At 39.4% G+C, this 25,039-nt stretch overlaps 1 protein-coding gene across 1 annotated transcript in view; it reads right to left on the bottom strand.

Annotated features, from left to right (window-relative positions):
* NAB1 (NGFI-A binding protein 1) overlaps nt 1–19,537 on the bottom strand; it is a 39,827-nt gene extending 20,290 nt beyond the window's left edge. Inside the window, exons 1-3 of the mRNA XM_004426740.3 lie at nt 19,285–19,537; nt 8,434–9,268; nt 1,161–1,294 (exon numbers count right to left, since the gene is read on the bottom strand). Of these exons, the coding sequence (XP_004426797.1) occupies nt 1,161–1,294; nt 8,434–9,249 (950 nt within the window). The 5' untranslated portion in view covers nt 9,250–9,268; nt 19,285–19,537. The remainder of the gene's footprint in view (nt 1–1,160; nt 1,295–8,433; nt 9,269–19,284) is intronic.
* Between the last annotated feature and the right edge of the window lie 5,502 nt (nt 19,538–25,039).

Here is a 25,039-nt window from a genome sequence, read left to right as displayed (position 1 = left end):
TACTTTGATTAAAGAAAACATTTAAATAAAGCACTCAAAAAGTAAATTTTGTATAATACAGTTAGGAAAATGAAAAATCACTAAATCAGCTCTTGATTAGCCAAAAAAAAAAAAACTCTAAATAATCCTGCAATACTGCTGCATATTCCTACTCTCTTCCCTTTAGTCTTCATAATTTTACTTGTCAGTTTGTGAATATGCGGGCTCTCGAGACAGGGTAGAAAAGGAAGCTGCTATGAGTTAGGGAAAATAACGGTGGTGACAGCAAATGCCTGTAACGGTAGTTTTCAAACTTGAATACGCACAAGAATTATCTGGGATGCTTATGAAAGCTTGGATTCAAAGGCTCCACCCCCAGAGACCGTGATTTATGAGGGCTGGGGAGGGTGCTCAGGACGTGGTTTTCCACACCTCTCAGTTACTCTAATGCAAGAGGCCATGAGCATCTACTCAGAGGCGGGCCTGCGCGACTGATGGAGCGCTGGAAATCAGGGTCCACGTGGAACCCAGGGAGCAAAAGCAAAATGGACCCACACCTGCAGACAATGCTTAGGGTTCAAGTGAAGATAAGACCAAGAAAAATACGGCGCGTTTACATTAAATTTTAAAACCGCCATTGCCTTTCAACATTAAGTTTTTTATTTCAAATGCATGTTCCATATTCTACTTGCTAGTAATAAAATTATCTTCCAATTTTCCCTTAAATGCTGGTCAATGGAGTCTTTCTCTATTCAGCTAATCTCATTAGATTGCAAACACCTTGCAAAAGGAACCACTCTGCTTCCTCTGTGAGTTCAACAAGTTCATGTAGTTAGTGGGCGTACAAGTAAGTCTATAAACGCTGACTAACTAAATCCCATCACCACACTCAAAACCAAAGCATCTGAGTGAGAGACGAATGTCTAAAACCACCCGCAGAACAATGCTGCAGTGCTAGGGAGCTGTCTTTCAAAAGACAGAAGACAACAGAGAATTAAACAAAACAACAAAAAGCACTTCGGCGATAATGTTTTGAAAAGTCACTTCGCTGTTTAATTTTACAGAACTACAATCATACTCCTACTTTTTGAGAAATGCTTATATTCTATCAATGGACGGTGTTTCACACTCTACTTCTATCAAGCAATACAAAAAATACTGCCAATTAGTTAAACACTTACTTGGTGGTTCTGTAAGTATATTTATAGGTGACTTCTCGAGAAATCTGCCTAGCCAGGGCAAAAAGTTCATCTCTTCTCGTCAGCAGGGCATTATCCTTCACACAGAGCTGAGCGGCCGCTTCATTAACAGTGAGCTGCATATCCAAAATAAAGTTGTAAAAATTATAAACATTTTTGTTTCATTAATAGGCAAAATGTTTCACTTAAAGATATGAAAATGTCACAGAATTATACAATGAAATCATAATGTATAAAAATCAGGATGGTCTTTATTCCTAATTAGTTCTAATGCCTAATTTCAGAAGAAAACCAAGTTCATCTACCATCTCTCAGAACTCAAACTGATCAAAACAGTACCTTGGTTTTATTTATTTATATGTTTTATCTATTTTTGTTTAGGTATGAGAGGTTATGGAAAATAAGCAAAATAAAAACAAAAAGTAAAAAATGTTCTGCATCTCATTTTTCTAACGAAAAACCAAGGGATTTGATTATATGATATACGGTGATAATATTCCCCTACCTAACAGTGAGTATACACTGTCTGACAGATATTTTTTTTTCAATGTGAACTGACATGAAAATTCTTAGACAGGAATAAAAATCAAATTATTTTATCTAAATATTTATCAAATCACTTAGTAAAAAATAGAGTTATCACAAACTAGGGTTATAATGGAAAATCAAGGTCTTGGAGTCACTAAATCTCTAAGATTCATCTAATTCTACTCTTTCACCTAAGTGTTAAATACTGCCAATACCAAGTTGCTAGCTGACCAAACACCTTGTACTAAAACTTAAAATAGTAAACGTTATCCTAAACTCAAAACCTATAGTTGTTCAATAAACTAGAAAATGTTTTTTTCACATAATTTTGTCAATTTAAATAGATGTAAGAAACTGCCAAGAGGTATATCAAACTTTTTTAAAAAGCAAGAAACATACTCATTCAAGGCATGACTGATGGCCAGAAGAGGACGTGATTTGATGGCAGACAGACCCGAGAGGAGCTCGTTCCACACTTACCAGCTGTGTGACTCTGGACAGGTAAAAACCTCTCAGAGCCTCAGCTTTCTCAGAGGCAAAACGGGTAACATCACCACCTCAAAGGACTCAAACGAGGGGAATGACGAGACAAACGCGGCACAAAGCTGTTGTTAGTGTGAGTTCTTGTTTTCCTCTCATAAGAAATCAGGCATTTACTCTTTCTCCCAACCCAGGCATCCCACTTTATTCACAATAATTTTTCTTATTTAAAATTTTTCAAAATACAGAGAAGCAAAGGAGGAAAATAAATGCAGCATATAATCCTTCCATCCAGAATGACTATTAATATTTCTATGTAGACTATTCCAATATTTCACTGTGTATATATCACATATAAACGTATATGTGAATACAGATTTGTAATCTCCTTTCTTTCACTTACGTACGCTGTATTTTTTACTTTTATCAGGTATTAAGGAAGAGACTTGGTTTGTTTACATCAGCATCTGGCATGAGTTGAATGCCAATAAATATCTGTTGACTGATTTGACTTTAAATATTCTTTACAATATTATTTTTACTACCTAGACACTTAATGTTCCACTGCAGGAAAGGGCAATACATTATTTACCTCAACTTCACTCTGGACATTAAACTACCCCCATTTTTCATGTACTACAAAGGAGGCTGAAAGAACATTCTTAAATGTGCATCTTTGCATGCATATTCAATTATTTCCTTGGAATAAATTCCCACAAATAGACTTGTTAGGTCACAGAATATAATAAATTTTAAGAGATTTATATGTTTCATCAAATTACTCTCCAGAAAAGTTGCTCCAAATTGTAACACTACCAACAATTATATGGAGAGTCCTTTTCCCAGAATCTTGACCAACACTAGTTATTACCTTTTAAAAGCTTTACCAACTTGATATGCTTTCAATGATATTTGGTTATAATGTACATTTCTTTAACTAGAAAATTGAACCATTTTCTTATGTTTTTGACTTATTTTAAAATCTACTTGCTCATGGCAGTCACCTGTTTCTGTTACTCACTACTTTGTTTCCCACAGACTTCAGGAATTCTTTATGTTTTAAGAGCATTAACTCTTCATCATATGTAGTGGTTTGGTTTTTTTTTAATAGTCTGTCACTAGTCTTATAGTTTTTGTCTTGGGTGCCATGCACAGAAATTCCCTTCTCACCCTAATAATACGTAAACATTCTCCTATAATTTAGTCTAACAGTTTTTTTTTCTACTTAAGTATTTAATCCATCTAGAATGTGTTATGGTTTACAGTATATGGTGTGATATAGATTAGCTATTTAACATCCTTCTCCCCAGATTTCTGACTGTAATTTACACTGGCTTATTCTCAGAGAAGGTGGCTACCGACAACAAGGTTATAATAAGCCCAAGCTTCCTATTTTAAACCCATAGCTGAACATGAAAGCATAATAGGAGGAATTTATTTTCAGCCTTCTCCCCTCCTGCTAAAGAATCAATAGATAAATTTCTTCCCTTAGTGCTTTTGAAAGACACAATGTTACTGGAGCTAAAAGTAAAATATAGTTTAAAGAATGATTTCCTAAATAAATTAACTTCAATTTCAGCTTAGCAGTAGCTACCATGACCTTGAAGACCCTTGTCAAGTTGCTTTTTATGTAGCTGTTTCTTTTTTGTATTCATAAATCTAAATCAGTTTGGAGAACTTCTGATTGTCAGTAAGATATTTTAATTGACATTTCAGAGGTACCAATTTATGCACAACCACAGAAAATAACTTTTCAACATAAACTGAAAACAACGTTCTAGTATTTCTTCCATCATCCTACCAGAAACCAAGAAAAACAAACATAACACATTCTTTGTTACTGAATTCAGGCTCCAACAGACCAAAAAAGTAGATTGAACTCTCCAGGCCCACAAGGAAGCTTCTGGTAGAAAAGCTGAGGCTGGAGAAACAACCACAGTTCAGCCCAGGTTGTAATAAGAAGCCGACTCATCAAGCTTCCCCCTCAAAGAGCACTTTCTGTCAGTGTTTTCTAGATTTCATGTTCCCAGTTGCTAATAATTAAATAACTACTATGATATATTTAAAAAAGAAAAATGATACAAATACTCCAAAACAGTAGTCGCTCACTGCAGCACCATGCTAGCTTTTTAAAAATTCTAAGTTTCCAATTCTGTTAAAAGTATAAAATACGATTTTCTCCCAGATTGGTTTACTTACTTCCTCCACTTCCTACAAACCAGGCCATACCTAGCCAGGTCCTAAGACCATCAGTGATGCTTTAGCTTAAAAAAAAGTGTTTATAACAATGATTTATTTCATAATTCTTCACTGTATGCCGTACAATACATTTGAAAACAAGTATAAAAATGCACATAAGAAAGAGAATTTGAGGTACTTGTGAGAGTTGACAATTTTTTTTCAGGTGTAGATACTTCCTGATTTTCATCCACTAGTGACCGACATACAGCTAGCTCTATGTCTTGAAAGATTAAAAGAACAGTGTCCATACCGTTTACATGAAGAAAATTCTCAGAAATACTACCAACAGCAAATTAAGAATAAGTCATATATTTCCTTATTGGAAATTGAGGACAAACTAGTAACACTGTTTAATCTTAGGAATTTAGAAAAACTCAAAACTGTTTCTCCCAGTTTAAATAGTCAAGTGAAAAAATGCAAAATTATCATAATACCTAAAGGCACTCTTAATAGTACCTTCTTTCAATTCCCTCAGGATTTCATAATTTCTACCAAGCTCTTGGATGGTTACTAGTTTGAAGAAAGCTTCCTGATTCATAAACTACTATCCTAAACTATATTACTGGACCAGATTCACATTCTTGAGTTACAAGTAACAAGTGGTCTAAGTTTCAAATACATAAGCCATATTTTCCAAAGCCCTCACCCCCACACCTCAACCTACCGGCATTCATTTTGAGTGTTCTCTTATTTTGGGAAACCTACAACGGTCTCATTACTTAAATACCACCTGTACCTATTTATGCAAAGAAGGAAAGAGCCCCTTAGCAAAAGCAAAGCATGAAATAATTCGTTTCAGATTTTTTCTAAAGTAAGGTAGGATTTAAAAAAAAAACAAAAGTGAAGTTGATTGGGTTTACTAAAGTCATCTCTTTAACATACTTTTGCTTTGATAAAAATACAGGTCTTCTGACTCAACTTTGTGTTTCATCTACTACGTTTTAAAAATTATATGTAAACTGGATTAAAGCATGAAACTAAAATTACCAACAGGTTTTGCCCTCTGTTTTCTATTAATGATAACCATAATAGCCTTTTAGTAGACTCCTCTGTTAGTTAGTTCATAGGTAATAAAAGTGCCAAAGTGTATCTGAATTATAATGCTAAGTGCATTTTCTAGATCTACTCACAAGTTGTTGTGAGTCAGTTATTGTATGGCAACAATACCTAACTGCAAAAAGATATGCCCAAAATAGATAAAATCAGATTCACTGTGATTAAGTAATTCTGCTGACCAATTCTCTGATCTTAAGCTCCAGTATCCACTCATATCTAAAATCATTTATTTAAAAAGATCAGACAGTGAAATTGCTGAAAACAAGATTAATATACAAAAATCAGCCAGTGATAACAATTAAGAAAAAAATTTCATTTACAATTACATCTCTTTTATATCTTATATATTTGCATATCCTATATAAACAAATTTAGTAAATAATTTAAATTTTATAAATATATATATAATATAGACACTAAACATACAGTCATGCATCACATAACGACGTTTTGGTCAACGGTGGACCGCATATACAATGGCGGTCCCATAAGATAAGTACCATGTAGCCTAGGTGTGCAGTAGGCTATATAAACCGTCTAGGTTTATGTAAGTACACTCTATGAGTTTGTACAATGACAAAATCAGCTAATGACGCATTTTTAGGACGTATCCTGGTCATTAAGCAATGCATCACTGTAATATATTATACACAGTATTTGACTTAACAAGCAATGTGCAAAAACCTATGTGAACAAAGAACTATAAAATTACTGAGGAATAGAAAAGATCTAAATAAGTAAATACACAGACTGTATTACTGTATGGGATTTTTCATTATTGTAAACATGTCAATTTTTTCCAAATCAATCTACACCTTTAAGGCATTTCTAATCAAATTCCAACAAAAATTTGGGGGAAATTTAACAAATGCATTAAAAATTTCATTTGGAAGGAGAAATGCATAAGATTACCTAAAAAACAGAAGCTGCAAAACAAGACTATTGAAGGGGCACTTGCCTTTCCAGATATCAAAATATATTATTTAGCTATGGTAATTAAAATAACTCTATACTGGTGAAGGAATAGACAATTAGACTAATGAAATCATACAGGACAAGATCAACAAATATTACTACTTCCATACTAAACTTCCACATGGCGAAACAGTCTGAAAGGTCAAAGGACAAATGATAATCTGGGAAAATGTTTACAACATAAGACAAAAGGTTAATATCCTTAAAATAGAAACAGTTCTTACCAATCAATTTTTTAAAGACAAACAGTCCCAATATTAAAACAAAGTATATGAACATAAAATTGGACGCCTATTAAACATCTGCAAAGATACTCATCCTCACTAAGGAAAGTAAATTTGGGCAATGAAAATTTTTCATCTGTTAGACTGGCAAAGATTAATGACAAATGCAATATTAGCAAGAGTGTGGAGAAATGCACACTTGCACATAATGATAGTGGAAGTGTAAATTGTTGCAGCTTTTTCAGAAGGCAATATAGCAGTATCTACTAAAATATTAAATCTACATATTCTTTGATCCCATAATTTTACATGTTGGAATCTATTCTATAGAAAAAACATGCACAAGTCTGGAAGTGTGTGTGTATAATGTTCATGTACCACCATGTGTAATATCAAAAAAATGGAAACAACCTAAATGACATCAAAAAGTGAATGGTTAAGATAAACAGCACATTCATACTATGAAACACAATGCAACCCATAAACAAATAAGGTAGCTCTATGTGTAGTGACTACACATAGATACCTAATCGTATATTGTTACATTAAGTTTAAAAAAAAAGGAATTCGGAAAACAGTGTACCAAATATGATTCCATATTTGTACATGTAAAGAAAAGTATCTGAAAGTTTATAGATTCAATTACTTTACATCATTTTTTAATGATTGAATACTTTTACAATATGTATATATTCTTTTTCATGTTAAAGTACAAGTCCGGGGGGAAAGATTTAATGTTTCCAACATGAAATATGAAATAGTGCCTTCAACAGAACATTTTTTTAAAGAGGATTTCTTTCTTTCTTCTAAAGGATAATAGCTACAAAAAATTTAGCTATGAAATAGCCTTTTTAACTTTTGGAAATGCATTTATCTTCCAAGAATTTATTGGGTGCGTTAGACTCTGAGGATATAAGAATGGGGCATTATCTCTGCCTTGAAGAAACCCAAAGTATACTGGGAAGGACAGACTAGTATACAAATAAGCACAATAAAGTGTCAAAGTCACCTTGACAGTGCTGTATGTACGGATAAAAATAGAAAGGAAAGGAAAGGCACTCTACTTGGGAGAAAACATACTAAAAAAGATTTAAGCTTGTGCTTGAGCTAAATCTTAAAGCTGATGTGTTGGCCAGATGGACACAAAGAGCAAGGGAGTAAATGCAGGCGCTATATACGCACTCTTATACTTAAGCAGAATATTTGTGCATACAGTGCTACGAAGATAAAACAATGAGAATTTTTCATGCCAAAAGTCAAACCAAAACAATATAAATAATTCCAGATAAATGAAACCAAAGCTATAATTCTTCCAATATTCATCTAATATAATTTTGTTTTCTATGCTCGCTGAAAATTACTTTAAGTTCTGGTTATTTCTACAAAATGTTTTTTTCTAAAAAAAAGTCTACAAAATGTTTTTTAAATAAATAGTTATATTTAAAATCCTTTTATTTCTTCATTAAAAAACAAACTGCCTTGTAAATGGAAAGACTTCATGCTTTCACTGTTTAAATTCTGGTATTTTTCTAAACGCCATCCTACCCTGTAGTTCCAAAGCTCAACGTGTTTGAGTTCAACACAAAAACACCCTAACACAATAAATACGGTCTAATCACAAGAGTTATATTTTGCTGACACCTAAATCTTTTTACTACTGCTTTCAGGCAGCGTATCTCCCCTTTGCTGCCAACTTCTCTCTTAGGAACACAACACGCCACGTATACACAAAGAACAAGGTGGGCTTCTACCTCATGAAGCGTGAGGTGTTTCCCATCCTTTCTCTTCGAGTCAAACCTGCCATAAATTGCACTGTATTTTCGAATCTCCTCCTCTTTGTGTGGATCGTCATCACTCATCTCAAAGATGTGACCAATCATTTTGGCCAACTTCTTGTTGGTTTTTAGCAGCTCTTTCACTTCGGTCAAGTCACTTTTTGGCAGCGTGGGGGCCATTCGCTCCACGCACTCAGCCACGGAGAGTGCAGCGGCAGCGTCCAGCGCCTCGCTGCTCTCCTTCGGGGAGGCGGGGGAGCCCAGGTCGGCTGGGGAGAGGCTGTGCTCGCTCTCGGTGGCATGGTGGCTCTGCCAGAGTCTGGACTCACCGACGCCCTGCAGCGCTAAGCTCCCCACATCCGACTTCCCCTGTCCCAAGCTCTGCACACAGGTGGTGGCAGCACACTTGGGGAGTTTCAAATGAGGTTCCCGGGCACTGCTATTCCTTTCATAACTGCTGCAGGTTATTCCCAGCCACGTGGGCGATCCCTCCGGTAATTTATAGATGGGTATGCTACTGACAGGCAGGGAAGTCAGCGGCTGATTGAAAAGGCCAGGGTTTGTAACCCAGTCTCTCAAAGCCTTCTGGAGCCTTCTAACATGAAGGGGCTTGCTGGCCATGCCTACGAGTGCCATGATTTCCAAGAATTCCTCTTCTCCAGCTTCACAGAGCTGCTGTACATCATCGCCACCTTGTTGGATAAAGGCATCAAAATAAGAAAGTAGATTGGCTTTTTGTAATATTCTATACAGCTGCAACTCCCCCAGGGTCCTGGGTAAGGCTGCGGCCATTACTGTGGATGGGCTTAACCTGCAAAAAGAAGAGAAGAAATACTCATCACACCTGCTCCAAACTTCTTAAACCTGTTGGTTAGACAGGACAGGATTTAAGAACGCAGTACGGGAAGAACAAAAGAGCATTTGCACAGGAACATACTATTAAGGAAGCATTCTCTCCACATGTTATCTCATTTTACACTCCCAAGAACCCTAACGGTCAGTATAATTGTTTTCATTTTAAAGAGAAAAATATAAAGGCTCAAGGAAGATAAGTAATCTGCCTGAGATCTCACAACTAGTTAAGGAGGAGTCTGGGGACTCAAACCAAGGCTCTATGTTCCATGTTTTTGACTATTCACTTTGCTGCCTCCATAGTATGCACAGAGGTGAAGTGAAGGATAAGCAAAGTCAGGAGGCGGTAAGAAGCATATGAGGCTACCATTTGCTGAACATTGATTTTGTGTAAGACAGTATGATAAACACTTTGCATTACGTTATGTCTAATCCTCATGACAGCCCTGCAACATAGGTACAGTTCTTCCCATTTTATACAGAAAAATTAGCAAGATTAGTCTGGCAGGCAGAGGAAGATGGATTTCAGTATGAATTGGAGGTGAGAAGATAGAAGGTGGTATATTTAGGAACCGAGAAAAAAAGAGGCAGGAAAAATTCAAACAAATAAATGACAAGACTTGGTGATCACTTAATGTGTAAATGACTAAGAAGAGGCAAGAGTTACCATTTATTGACACTTTTCTGTGGTTCCAGGAAGAGAAGAGTTAGAGATGACTATGGGATTACACATGTCAGAGTCTATAACTGTGACAGGCATTGGGGATACAGAAAATTCAGGATGATGGGATTCCCTTTCAAACACATGGCACTTGAACATGGTACAAGGTAGAATGCTTAAGAGGAACTGCCCTGCATTCAAGATAACAGCCTGGAGTCTAAGTGTGTATACAGGTTAGAGATACAGCATGAAACCAGAGAGGGTGGGCGAGCCCTCCAAAGAAGCAGCAGAGAGCCTAAGACAGAGTAAGGAAGAAACAGTTTCAGGAGCCAAGCACAACAGAGAAGCCTGCCTTTAAAGAGATAGAACAAGACCCAGCAAAGTACTTCTTGACCCCTTAGCAGCCTTTAAAAGTTATTACACAGTTGCCTGGAGACCTCCCACATACAAAGAGGAGCTGGCCAAGTACTTCTGTTTAAGAGAAACAAACTTGTAATCAATGCACTCTTAAGACTAAAAGGACCCTGCAGCCCTTTATGGAGAAAATTACAGAAGGCCAAAAGCATACATACATCAGAGGAAAACGGAAGCTCCACTCTCAACTCAAAATAGTACAGAGCAATTATTAACCGGGAGATGATGCAAGCAGGGGATTATTAGGAACATCCCTGAAGGCCAGGAGGTCACCAAATCTGGGACTTTCACTTTTTGCCATCAATCAGAATGCTACACAAAATTCTAGTCTCATTCATCCCATCTAAGGAGAAGGCATCTCCCTACCACCCTAAGGACTGACTCCTGGGAAGCCCAGCTCCTGGAACCTCTGTGTTATCCACTATCTGCTTTGATCAACTAGTGACCTCCTCAAATTTTATGGCTCTTTATTTTACAAGGGCAATGTCAGGTGACTTCCAAGAGACACATAAAAGATTGAATTGGGGCCTAGTAACTTCTGCTGACATGCAGGACATCAGCTGGGATGCTTCTGAAAAATAGTTTCCCAGGTCCCTCAGTTGCATCCCAGAAGATTCCCATGATTGGGCAAATTTGGCAAATGACACTAGAAGATCCCTATTTAGTACACCCTTTGGGCACCACAAACTCCTACGTGTTCTGTGATCATCTAGGCTCTTTAAGTTCACTTTCATCTTCATGACACCGCAGTCCTCCGGATAAAAACATTCTCGCATCTTCAAAATCACCCACAGGAGGATCTGCTTGTTCTCCCACTCCAGGAGAGACTCTCCAGGGAGTCTATCATCCAGCTGGACACTAAGCCACAAAAACATAGCTCTCTGGAGTTACTGACACAAGGGAAAGTCTGTACTGAACTACATTATACCAAATAGAAGGGCTTCTAGAAAGTGTCTGAGGTGGAAGAAACGAAACTTACTTTCCCATCATACACCTAATTCAATAGCTCCACAGGCTTTCAACTCAAGAGCATACAAAGAAATACATATACACACGTACAAATATATGTGTACACACACACAATCTTTTTTATAGGAGGACTGTAACCTTTCAAGGATTATGGTGTCATCAATTATCTCACCAAATGTACTCCCCAAATTATAGAAGAAAGATTACAAGAGAAAATCTAGATGAATAGTTTTTGAATCTTTTTATGAGCAATAAGAATACCTATTAAGACATATAAAAGAGAAACTTAAGAAAAGGAGAGCTAAAGACACAAACTTAAGTTTTATTCTTCTGAGATAAGGCAATGATTTTAAAAATATTAATTTTCAACTTTTATTCTTTCTCATCTTTACCCAGAAAGAAAGGAAACCCCCTCGTTCCTAAGAGAAAGCCCTTATGAACCAGTAAGAAAGAAGTAGTTGTGAATATACTCGCTCTGTCAGGACTGATAGGACCAAGTGTACATTTCCAAAGTCAAGACACCAGATGAAAGACAAATAAGTGAGCCATTCAGAGTCCCAGCAGGCTTTCTGAAGGCCCACATTCACTGCTGGGAAAGGAGTTGTCTCCCTAAGCTTTTGCTTTAGGAGAATGTTTCAGTTTCCTACAAAAGCCTGTTGTGATAATTTAAACACCCACTACTTCATACATTAACTTGATTTGATTTAAAAGAAATTTTTTATAAGATGAGATTTTCTGTTTTTACGAACTATGTATCTATTCATGCTTCAACATGAAGGTCAAATAAGAGAAAGCTTCTATCTGCATCTCTCCAACATGAAGTCAATATAAAAAGGATCCTAACCCAACAGTATATCCAGGTAGCTAACAGTACAGTAAATCTACTCAGCTGAAAACCACTGTTACCTGGCCTTTTCAAGATACGCTGGAACAACCATGCTGAGTCTGACCTTTTTATGAATTCTACAGTTAAGAGAAACCAGTTACTCATTCTCACTGCATTCAGAAGCTACAGCAACGGCTGGCGTGCAGCCTGCATGCAGCAAACCTCCGCTTGCACCAGCATGAATGTTCCTCAGCCGGTCGTTCAAGAGGAAGAGGAATTCCACAACAATGGATTTAAGGCCATTTGTTGTTGTTTGTTATTCACTGATTTGTTTTAAATGGTAATGATTTGTTCCAGAACCTTAAAAAAACAAACTCACTTTGGCTCCTCAAGGGGTAGGATCAGTCATCTGCCAGATTCAAACTATGCAAAGTCAAATAAGGAACTAGTTTGGTCCAGAAAACTTCACTGGTCAACTCCTGCTTCGTCCTTGAACCACCAGGAAGCACTTAATATGGATGTGGGAAACACCACTTCCCTGGCATTCTCCAAGCTGGGATGTGGGGACTTAGGGTAGGACAAAGGCCTTTAATGGTCACTGGGACAAGAACCATTCCTTCAAACCTGCCTCAAGCCGTTCCAAGAAGCTACAGCCTGCCTTCTGGTGAGACCCCCACAAAACCCTAAAGGTATCACCGGCCTCTCTCTCTAACCTCCCCCAGCTTGACATCACTCCTTGAAATGCTCTTCACCTTCCCTTATTATATTCTAAGTGTAAGAATTCCCCCAAAGGTTTATATTAGATCTCTTTTCTATTGTCTTTCCATATTCTCCCTTGATGATCTCATCTACTCCCAGGCTTCAATTATCACCTAAAGTAGACTGACCTCCAAATTGTTATCTGTAGCCTGATCAGTGTTCACTGCCCAGAGGCCACGGAGTTACTGCAAACTGTTCTTAAATCCAAACGCACACCAAGCACTGTAAATCCAAATGCACACCAAGCACTTTTACTGCTGGTAAAAAAGATGCCTCTCACACACAGGTCTACTTTGCAAATGAAAGTAAACATACACTTTGTGATTCAATAAAATATAAAGTCACTTAAAAGCGTAACCGGGGTCCAGCCTACTGGAGTACTGGTTGAGTTTGGCGTGCTCTGCTTCAGCAGCCCAGGGTTCGCTGGTTTGGATCCCAGGCACGCACCTACACCACTCATCAGCCATGCTGTGGCGGTGACCCACATACAAAATAGGGGAAGATGGGCAAAGATGTTAGCTCAGTGCCAATGTTCCTCAAGCAAAAAGAGGAAGACCGGCAACAGGTGTTAGCTCAGGGCCAATCCTTCTCACCAAAAAAAAAAAAGGTGTTAACTGAATTCATAGTAGTTTTTGTCATTATACGTATTCTCAATCAACAAATACTAAAAGTAAAATTATCAATGAATATTTGCAATTCTTTTACTTAAAAAGCAATCTTTATACCTGAAAAGTTTGGGAGGCATCACACCAATCATTTTTCTGATAATTCAGCATTTCCACTACCACTGGGAGATTTCAAAATCTCAAATTTGATAAGTCCAAAAGCAAGTATGTTATCTCATGTTCCTCCCTTCTTCCAGACTCCCAAATCTATTCTCCCCAACTCTCTTATTTCTTCCAGTTTCCTGGATTCATAAAAGCAGGGATTCCATCTTTGTGTTTTCCTCTTCCTTCCTCAAATCTACATGTCCTTAGGCCAGGCTACACCACCACATTTTTTCTTTCTCTGCCTCCAAAGCACCTAATTCTAGTTTTCCTTGCTTCTTGCTCCAACTACGAAAACAGCTTCCTCACCTTCATTCAACACATCCCACACTGTCAACTTCATTTTCCTAAAGTACAGGTGTGGCTCTTTACTCACCTGGGCAAATTTCCCCACTGCAGAGAAAAAGAAATCCAAATTACTCATATAGGCAACCCAGACCCAAACCTATCCTTCCAGCCTTCTCTCTGGTCCCTAACATGCCCCATGCTCCTGCCAAACAGATATACTGGGCACTCCTCAAATGCGTCTCCCACTTCCCTGCCCCTGTGCCAGACATCATTCTCCCTTCTACCTCCACGGCCTTTTCCATAAAGCCTCTCCCACACTCCCCAGCTGTAGGTGTCTACTCCCTTCTCTAAACCCCACAATACTTTCTCTTTTTCTCTCATTTTTTCCCCCCACTTATTCCAATATGCCAGTTACTGAGCCAGTCCTGGGGATACAGAAGAAAGATGGTCCTTCATGGAGAATCAGTTAACAAGGAGGAGACAGACAAGTAAGCAGAAACGTCAGCACCATGATAAACGCTACACAAAGTGTTATACATAAGGAGCCACTGAACAGAGAAGCCTTACCAGGCTCTGCAGAACAGGTTAGCAGTACGTTATAAGCTCCCTGAGGGTAAGGACTAGGTTTCATTCATCTTATGTCCCCCTCTTTATTCATAGCAAAGTGTTCAATGTAGAATAACATCTAAGGCTGCTGTTGAATGAAAGGCAGCGTTTGAGTCAGAATCTGATCAGCAGCCTCCTTTCCTATTGAAAAGGGACACCCTCCGAGTAAATTGGTGTCCCAGAGAATTACAATCTAATAACAGCACATCCTGCTACTTTACCTACAATCCTTTTCATTCTCTCATCCTCAATACTTTCTCTTTCTTATAAGGCTGTGTGGTGGATTCCCATAACACAGCTATTTTCCCAAGAGATCAAAGGGTGCTCTCCCAAATACAGGCACTACACATGCTTAGTGTTATAACAGACATCATGTGTTAGTCCAGCCCCAACACCAGCATTTTAAGAAGTCAATTTCAGTCATGAGAAATCCTAGGTCTTTTCCCTCTCTGTTCCTATAAATTAAAATGCAGTATAAGTTATCCTCAAATAATAAGTATCTATCTTATAAATGATCATTATATTCAAATGGATTCACAATCACTACTCCTGAATCCTCCTCTTCATGATGTAGGAAATATATATAAATATGTACACACATATATATTGTATATGTACATACACACACTTTTATGAAGTCTATGGCATTCCAAAGGAGAGAGACTTTCAGGAGTGGGAGAAACCAAGGGCAAAATTCCAGTAAGATCTGACTTATTTGTGCAGAGGACTATAAATTCCTTCTTCCCAACAGAGCCTGAAATTTTTATTTTGAAATTATCTGAGCTAACAGCAGCCTCTTATAGACCTATAAAAAATGTGAAAAAACTCGGGAAGGGTTAAGAGCTCATGAGTCATTTACAGATTAAGATGAATTAGTTTCACCAGATTGTTTTCCCCTTAACATCTAGATGAGATCCGGTGCACACTAAGGGAATGAAAGACAGGGAAGGGAAAGGCAAGGAAGGAAGTGGGAAATCTGAGGGCAGAGACTACATTTACAGCCTCTGAAGCACCACCAAGTTTGGGAAAGTATAGCTTCAAGGTGTACAGGCCTGGCTGGGGAGACGGGTGCGATAGGTACACTAAAGGTTGAAAATGAAAAGGTTTATGAAAAGCCAGAATTTGGCTTAGGGAAGGATGGGCCTTAAACCTAGGAAATGAATTCTTCTCACTTTTGTCCTAGTCCTGGAACTCAAGCTAAAATAACGTAGTTCAGTTACATCATGGGTTACTTCAGATTGCAGGGTTGGCCTAGGTACCAACTCCTGTGTGTGTGTTTCAAGTACCAAACAATTTACCTAGGCAGATTTATTAGTAAACATTCAGTGATAGATCTTAAGTCAAGATATTTTTGAATCTTATTACGGTCACAGCTATGAATTAAACATTAGCTTCTAATGAATTAATAGTAATTTGGGTTAAAATGTTCTCCCCTATTGATTCTTTTCTGAATTCTGAATGAAGCCAGAAAAAAACTTCTTACAGACTCCTTAAAATTTTAATGAAAATATTCAATGTGTCAGCTTAAATTTATTTAACAAAATTAGAAAAAAGTAAATCAGATTTATTATGCTACTAAACAATAACTACGCACTAACTACAATACCAATACTAGTATTTCATATAATATGGCTGGAAATTCTTCAATCAATTAACAGTCAAGTCATCCAACAAACAGTAACTGCCCTCTGAGCATGTAGTATGCATGCAGTATATATAGATTTTATCATTTTTCAGAAATTTCTCTTTAAATATTATTAAATTAACAAACTGTGCAAATTAACATGTAGTGGCCTAAACACAACGTATTGAGAAATAACAAACTACTTGAAAGCTTAATGGTATGTTTTAGCTGTGAGGATTCTGACAAGATGAGGATTACTATTTTTTCCCAACATCAACTTCTGTAATTTCCCCCTTGTTCCATTATCAAGTGTAAGAGAGTATACTTTACTATTGTACTAGTTATTGAACATGTCAGATCAGAAAGGAAATTTGCATTTAATATAATAACTGTGCTATTCTTCACTCTACTAAAAAGAATGTAAGAAGCAGGTAAGATAAAACTAAATCCAAAGCAAAGGAGCTAGGAACCTTATATTACACTTGAGTATTATTTATTCCCTAATATACTTAATAAATTCCACAACAAAATATGCATACCCAAGTTGATTATACATTAACAGGATCTTGAACTGTTTCAAACCCATATTACAAAACGGTCATTTCCGTGAAAGAAACATAAAATATATCATGGTTCTGTGGTATCCAGAATACAGCTTCAAATTTAAGGTAAATTTAAAGGTAAAGCTTTCATTTCCAATAAAGCACACGAACAGCACCAACAAAAACAGTCAGACTTAATATAATAGAACAGATGAGGCCCAAGTCTTAGGACAGAGTCCAGATCAACACACACAAAAAACTGCCATACTTCTGTTTCCATCCAACCATCTTTTACTTCAAATATTTAGAGTTCAAATACTTAAATTCTTCAAAGATTTCCCCCACTTCAATAAATTCTTCAAAGGTCTCCCCCACTTTGTAACATATATAATTTTTTCTTTCAAAGCATCCACAGTGCAAACTCCCAAAATCTTTAATAATAAACCAATACGTTCTTAAAGTGTGATTAAAAGAAAATATCCAATACCTTAACTGATTCTCTAAATAACAAGAGAAATGAAAATCTATTAACTTTCCTATAGGGCATTGGATATTATTTACTAGTCACAAAAAAGGCAAATTTTAAATTAATTTAGCTCAGATTATTCAATTTTATTAATAATTCTGAAATAAGAAAGATGTCTTTATTAGACATCAAATTATTTACTAGGCATATAAACTCACTAAATTTCCCTGTATCAGCTATAGTATTCCTAAGGACTTGTGTCATTTATTTAATTACATCCATAATTAGCAGACAGAATGAAATAAAAGAAAAATTTACAATGCCTCAATGCTTTTATTGTTATTATTATTCATACATTCACATATAACAGGAAATCACCAGAGCCAAGGAAAATGAAATTTTTCTAATACCAGGATGGCATATTCACTTTGGTGCAAGATGCTAAAAATGATGAAACAAGAAACCTTCCAATGGTTCCTTGAAATTATTTTCTGTCAAAATTTAATTTTCCAGTTTCTAATACCCAAACAGGAAGAAGTCTGACCTTGCCAGACATCTATGAATTCTCAAGAGAACCCTTCCATGCATCTTAATACCTGTCAGGACAACAATTTTTAAAATTTCATGAAAGGATAATATCAAATGTCTCAAATAATACCGAAAAATGGAGGAAAAAAGGATACCCTTGAATCTAAGAGCCACTTTTACTGGCTAGAAGCAGCTCTTTTAGGTTTTCAGGAAAATATCAGCCTCCCCCCAAAATAGACAAAGTAAACCCTATGCATCCTCTCTTCTAACATTTCTGAAAACCCACACATAAGTTATATCTTATAATTTGGTATGTTTTACAGGGAGAAATTTTTTAAAAAGTGAAAATCTAAGAATGTAATTCGCTGGGTGCACACTTTTCTAACAAAACAGCCTAGCATTCCCTACGTGACTAATCTATTTTAAATTCTGTTCCTCTGTTCCTATGCAATCTAATATTATCCATTAAAACTGCCAAAATATTTTTAAACAAGATCTGAGAATTTCCCTCTCAGCTTCTGATCTTTGCACTCCTTAAGTTTGCAGACACGTCACTGGCAAACCAAGTGGTAGTGACAGGTTACTCCAAATCAACTCTTTCGGATGAAATTTTAAATTGACAGCTACTCAAAAATTTCCCATGCTTCCCAGATCTCACGGTGAGAGAAATAAGTACTATATGCAAGTCAAGGATTCCTCCTGATCACCTGCTGCAAAATTTGGTCTGCGGAACCTACTAATGCATATTGCAAGTCAATTATCCTGTTCCCCTTAGCCTAAGATCTTACAACATTTATGCTTCCTGGAAGTTTCGCTTCGTATCTTAAGCCTTGTGAGCCCTGAAGTTGCAGGCCATAAACATATGATAGCACTTGCAACGTTTCTCCATGAATAAGGTCACACACTTCTGCATCCAAGGCGTGTATGTCGCACATGTGTCTGCAAATTCCACACTCAGCCTCAGCGAACACGAGTCTCCCGCTTCCCTGCACCTCGGTGCCAAGTTTCTCTAAGCCACTTCCAAGCAAAACTCTCCTGCTTTTAAAAAGAAAACTACATTCGCAAGGAGAGGATATCCAGGACGAAAATCAAGACTCTAAGTGCAACACTTTTTAAAGTAAACAAACCAAGAAAAAGACTCTGCCCCCGCGAAAGGCGGCTGCAAAACTCTGGGGCCGACGCGCACCCCGCCTCCCGCGCAGCACACCAAGCGCCCCCCCGAACGCCGCGCCCCGACCCCAGCCCCGCGCGGAGAGTGGCCTCGGCACCCCGGCTCTCCCGGGCAGAGACGCACAAGCCAGGCCCGCCGCCTCGCTCGCCATTCTCTCGCTGCCCTGCGCACCGAATTCTCTGGGAATCGCCCACACGAACCCGAAGCTGCCCTCTCCTTCCGGCCGCGGCCGCGCGGGGCCCGCTCCCCCGGACGCCCACCCCGAGGGCCCACACTGCCGGCGACGCCGCGCTCCAAGTTCGCCCGCGGCCGCTCGAGCGCGCCCGCACCGGCGGACGGCGAGTGGGTACGTACTCGGCCAGCGGCTGCAGCGGGCTGGGCGCGCGCTCCCCCGAGGACGGCTCAGCCCCGACTCCGAAGCGACGGCCCCCGGCTCTCCCTCCTCAGGCGGCTGCGGCGGCCGGGACGCCCCCGCTCCCATCGAGGGGGGAAGGGAAGGTGGTGGGCGCGCTCTCCCGGCTCCCCCCCACCAGCTCGGGCTCGCCGCTCCTTCCTGCCCGCCAGCCCCGACGGCGCTCGCTCGGCCGCGGTGGCGACGGCGGCTCCTCCCGGCTCGGGCGCGCGGGCGGCGGCGGCGGCGGCGCCTCCTCCGCCGCGTCCTCCCCTCCTCCCCTCCCTCCCCGCGCGCTGCACCCTCCCCTCCCCCTCCCCCTCCCCCGCCCGCCTCCGCCGCCCCCACCCCCCGCGTGCTGTCACATTGGGAGATTCCGCTCTTGCTACATTCGCCGCTCCGGCTCCCGCCCACGCGCGGCCGAGTGACGCAGATCCCGGCGTGGGCCGCCGCGGGGCGGGGGCGGGGGCGGGGGCGGCGGCCGCCTGGTCCCGGGCTCGGCCTCTTCCCGCCGCCCCCTCCGCGGGAGCCGGAGGGCGGCCCATTCACACGGCAGCTGGGAGGAACCAAGTGGGCGCCGGGAGGGGGCGGCTCCCGCGAGTCCCGCTCCAGGCGGCAGAGGGGGCGGGAAGGAGGGCAGCGGGGGCGGCGGGAGGGAGGGGACGTCGCCTCGGGCCTGCTCTCCAGCTGCCGCGTGAACCGGGAAGGTTTGCAATTTAAAAAAAAAGAAATTTTTTTATTTTAATGTGTGAGGTTCCCAATATAGTATTTCAAAGAGCACACCCCGCCAAATCCGCCATCCCCCGGAGGCTGCCTGTGAAAGAGAGAGAGCGCGCTCGGCCCACGAATCTGGGCGCCGGGCTCGCCCCCGCCCCCGCGGGCTCCAGGCTGGGGGGCCAGGTGCGGCCCCACCACCCCCCAGCGGGCCCGGGCGCCCTGCGGGAAGTGGGCTCTAGCGGCTCGGAGGTGGGGCGGCAGGTGCGCGGCGCTGGAAGAAAAACTGGCGGTTCAGAGAGAACCTTCGCCTCGCTCATCTGGCCCCCTCCCCACTGCCGCCCTGGCGTTTGGAGTGGGGGAGGAGGGCAGGAATGGGAACCCACAAACCCGAAGTGCAGCTTTGACAACTGTCTTGCTTGCCGGGTGACTTAATTCCAACCTTCTCAGCCCTCCTGAAAACCTGCCTGCTATTTCACTGCTTAATATTTTCTATTTCCATGGTGTAGAAATCCGACGGCGCCAGTACAGTCCTAGGGTGTGTTAACATAAGAGTTCTCGAGGCACGCTATAGAATGTTTGAGTTTGGCTTGCATAAACTTTTCTAACCAAAGAAGGTATTAAAATACCTCCAAAAATGTACTTAACCTATTGCCAAAAAATTGGAAATTTGTTTTAGAATCTGTTTTTCCTTTCTTTGCAAAAATGGAGAAATGAAAGAATTCCCCGAATTTTAGCGTTGTGTTCTTGAAGGGTAGAGAGCATTTAGTAAATATAAAACTACTGCAAATACAGGTAGAATCCCCTTTTAACATACGTATAAAAATCCAATTACAGGAGGCCATTCCCACATCTTGGCTGGCCTCCCAGAACGTGCCTACTTTGCTGATTGGGGATACAAGGCATTCTTTGAGATGGGAAATTCCTCATACCACATCTTTATGTAGCAGCAGTGGATGGGATGATAACATGGGAAGAACAAGACCTTATTAAAGTACTGAACCTTTTTTTTTTCTTTTTGCAAGAACATGTTATAGGAATGAGTAATGCCACAGTGGAATATATATAATTAAACCTCTTTCTCCAGTGTTAGTGAAAGATTCTGTCTGGAGTAGTTGTGTTGATATTTCAAATGAAGAAGCATGCTTACTTCCTTGAATTCTTCCTCAACTGAAGAAATCACTCCTGGAAGTTTGTCTTAGCCTGATTGTCACGGGTTTGCAGCAGTGGACTCTGTTGTGCCAGAGAAAGTTAACTCAGGTTATTATAATAAAATAAAGATAATTTCTTGGAAAGATATAGGTTAATAAATTTTCAGGCAGTGATGTCTGCAAAATTCTTCTCTTACAATTCCTGTCTGGGATCCTGAGGCTTTGCAAACATTGTTGGTTCTGAACAGCTAGAGAAAAATAACTGTCTTCCATCAAGATGCACAGTGATTCATGAGTCATGAAATGAGTAGTCTTACCTGGACTGTGGAGCCTTCCAGTGGAATTGTTTCCAGAGTTGGAAGAAACGACATTAAATCCTGTTCCCAAACTTGTATATGTCTGGCCAGCGCTGAACATGATGCTGAAAAGGAAATGTGTCAGGGCAGATACATTTTCTTCTGACTTGTAACTGGTTATTTCTACAGTTAAACGCTGAAATCTCTCCTTGTTTGTTTTCTGGGCACATTTAGATACTATATTCTTCCACATTAAGAGTGGGATTTGGGGCCCACTTTGCTTTGCTTAATTAAACACCTTCTGGTGCTGGGGGAGGTGGTGGAAGGAAGGAAAGTGAAGGAAAGATGAAATTTTAAGCTTTTAGGCATCCAATTCTGTCTGTCTGTCTGACAACACTGTAGTCAATATGGCTACTCAAAAAGAGAATTGAGACGTTCACCTGTATCTGAGACAACTCAGAAAAAGAAACACTGATTCTTCTATACCTCCTTACCACTTTTGTCCCTCATGCCATCCTAAACACTACCCCCTCAACATACACAGTCTTCTCCCACTCCCAGGCCGTCTGGTTTGAGAAGGGAAAGCATTCCATCCTGTAAGATAAGCATTATGGTGTCTAAAGGTTACATATTCCATTTCATCCTGTATGTCTTATGATTCTCTTGAATTCAGTAAATATATGTTTAACAGGATTCTTTAAAAAATGATTACAAATACTTCAATGATAAGTGCATTTGCAAAAATAAGGAATCCTTTGGACAAAAAAACCATTTCCACATTGTGGGACTAAAAGAAAGTTTTCAGTAAAAAAAAAGCATTGTAGAAAGTTGGTAGTGTTTCTGACATTTGAGTGAAAATTTCACTGAAAGAGTATTAATTTATTACTTTCCGAAAGATTTCTTACTTTAAAATGCTTCAATGATTCAAAACAAAAGAATGCATAATAGATTTAAAATGTTTTTAGAGGAGAGAAAGAATAACATTATGGTTTATGACCTACAAGATCTAAAATACAATATAATTTTATCCTTGTGATCTCCTATTATTGCCTCAGAACAATTCTATACTTAAATTTTCCACTCTATGTGGTGCTGGACCTACAATTAACTGAGTCATTGCAATAATCATATTGCCAGAAATATAATTAAAATTTCCCTTATTTTGCAATATGAAATATAAAGCTTTGGATGTGTATTGTAGATTAAATAGATTTTTAAATGTATGGAGATTTGAATATTTTAAAATAGATGGAGATTATAAACAAGTTTCTTAAAGGTAAGCTAATAGGAATATATATAATAACTGATCATTTCAAGAGCCAAGACTTTAAAAATACCTGCTGTTCTAAAAAATAAGCAGATTTTCATACATTGCATTTTATTACAAGATACCATAGAATTTTAAGATGTAAAGGATTATGAACTTCACCTAGTTCAACCTCCTTTGTATATTCAAAGTATGTTCAAATACTTAGCAGAAATTCAACATACAACTAGTTTATTTTCCAATAGTTTATTTATTTGTAAGTTGGTTATTTTGAACTTGTAATGCAATCCCTGTTGGAAAAAGAAGTGAGATAGTTAGATTCCTAGGACGGGCTACAAATGCTTATCAAATGTGTGTGAAGATACAGAATTATAGACTTTGGGGGGACTAGGTAGGATCTTAGAAGTCATCTAATCCAATTGACTTACAAATAAGGAAATTTATACTATACGTTGCTAATAGAAAGAGCAGAAACATATTCATATAATATTAGGCAGTAAATGCAGCCAAACATTTAATTGAATGAAGAATAATTTGGGTTTTATTTTTAAAGTTTGTGTTTAAGACAGAAGAGAATGTAAACAGAAACTTTTGAAAAGACTTTTTCTAAAGAGAATTTCCGGACATTTTTTAAGGATTAGATCCTTGTTTTTCTTCCTCCTCCATCCTCTCTCTCCGGCAGCAGTGGTTACAGCTTAGCTACTCCTTCTCTTCTCTTCCCCCTTTTCCCTTTTCTCGGACATCCACTGTGTAGGACTTGTGTTAACTGTTCTGTAACACTGTTTCAGGTCTCAACAACGCTGACTATTGGCCACTCATTCCTGGCTGTTATGGACTGAATGTTTGTGTGCCCCCAAAATTCATACGTTGAAATCCTAACCCTCAATGTGATGGTATTAGGATGTGGGCCTTTGGGAGCTGATTAGGTTGTGAGAGTGAAGCCCCCATGTATGGGATTAGTGTCCTTGTAAAAGAGACCCTGGAGAGCTCTCTTGCACCTCCCACCATGTGGGGCATAAGGAGAAGATGGCCATCTATGAACCAGGAAGTGGCCTCTCCCCAGACACCGAATCATCTGCTAGTGCCTTGATCTTGGACTTCCCAGCTTCCAGACTGTGAGAAATAAACGTTTGTTGTTTAAGCCACCCAGTCTGTGGTATTTTTGTTATAGCAGCCTGGGCAACTAAGACACTGGCCATTAATAATTCTCAGCTAACTACGTAAGGAAGGGTGGAGAGTAGGTAAAAAATATTCTGTTCACAGTCTCTGGAATTTATCCAAACCATCTTCCATTTGCACACTTCATTCCAGGCTTTCTTGTTCCTCACGATCCCATGTTTGGCTTTTGCTCTTCTCCGCCCAGTTTGCTGAGATTATTGGTAAGTCTGTGCTCTTTCTCCTGGCTTGTGTCTTTCTCCAGGTCTACACTCTGCAGGCAAAGGACCCACCAGCTAAAGTACCCCTTTTAAGCATTCCACATAAGAGTGGATGGAAGATTTTGTTTGTTTGCTTGACAAAGGTGTGTCAGCCAAGATGTGGGGCTTTTTCTAGCTCCTAAAAGGGCAAGGAAATAGGAAGAGAGCATGTAAAGAAGAGATTTACTTTCTTGAAGTAAATGGGCAAGAATTGAAAGAAAGTGGGGAGAGAGGAAGGGACGAAAAGAAGTGAACTCTGCACTTGTGAGAAGCTGACTCAAGTGGACACATCTATTCTGGGAGAAATGAAAAACCGAAGAAAAGCTCCCAAATACATGACTCCTCTGAAAATAAAAAGAGAAAAGACAGAGAAGAGCTCATCCAAACATAAATTCCTCTAAGCTATCCACAAAAGTGTGCTGTTGACCTGGGACAGAGGGCAATGATGGGGCAGAGTATTTGGAACAGATCTGCAGGAAGAAGGGACAGAGAAACAGCGGTCAGCCTGCTCTTCACTTGCAGAGAGCCTGTATATATCTTTGAGTTGGATTGGGAAAGGTAGTGTATGGACAGGTATGTATCAGGTACAGGTATGTATCAGGAAAAGGAAAGAAAAGCAGAACGGGTTCTAAAAACACCCACTATACCAAGTGCTTTCACCATGCTGGTTCAGACATAAAGAAATGGAGTATGTTAATATTAATGAGTTGGGCTAATTGTCACAACCCATTACTCAACACTGACTGCCTCCTAGGAGAGACACTTTGAAAGGACAATGCTTGTATTGTACAATAAGAGATTTAAAACTATTGAAATAAAGGTAAATCAAACAGTTCTGTTCACATATAATTGCCGCATTACATCTCTGCAATTTG

This window comes from Ceratotherium simum, chromosome 9 (genome assembly GCF_057802395.1).
Source record: "Ceratotherium simum simum isolate JZ-2026a chromosome 9, ASM5780239v1, whole genome shotgun sequence".
Lineage (NCBI taxonomy): Eukaryota > Metazoa > Chordata > Mammalia > Perissodactyla > Rhinocerotidae > Ceratotherium > Ceratotherium simum.
Note: the sequence above shows the minus strand (reverse complement) of the source record. Positions and strands in the feature narration are given on the sequence as shown.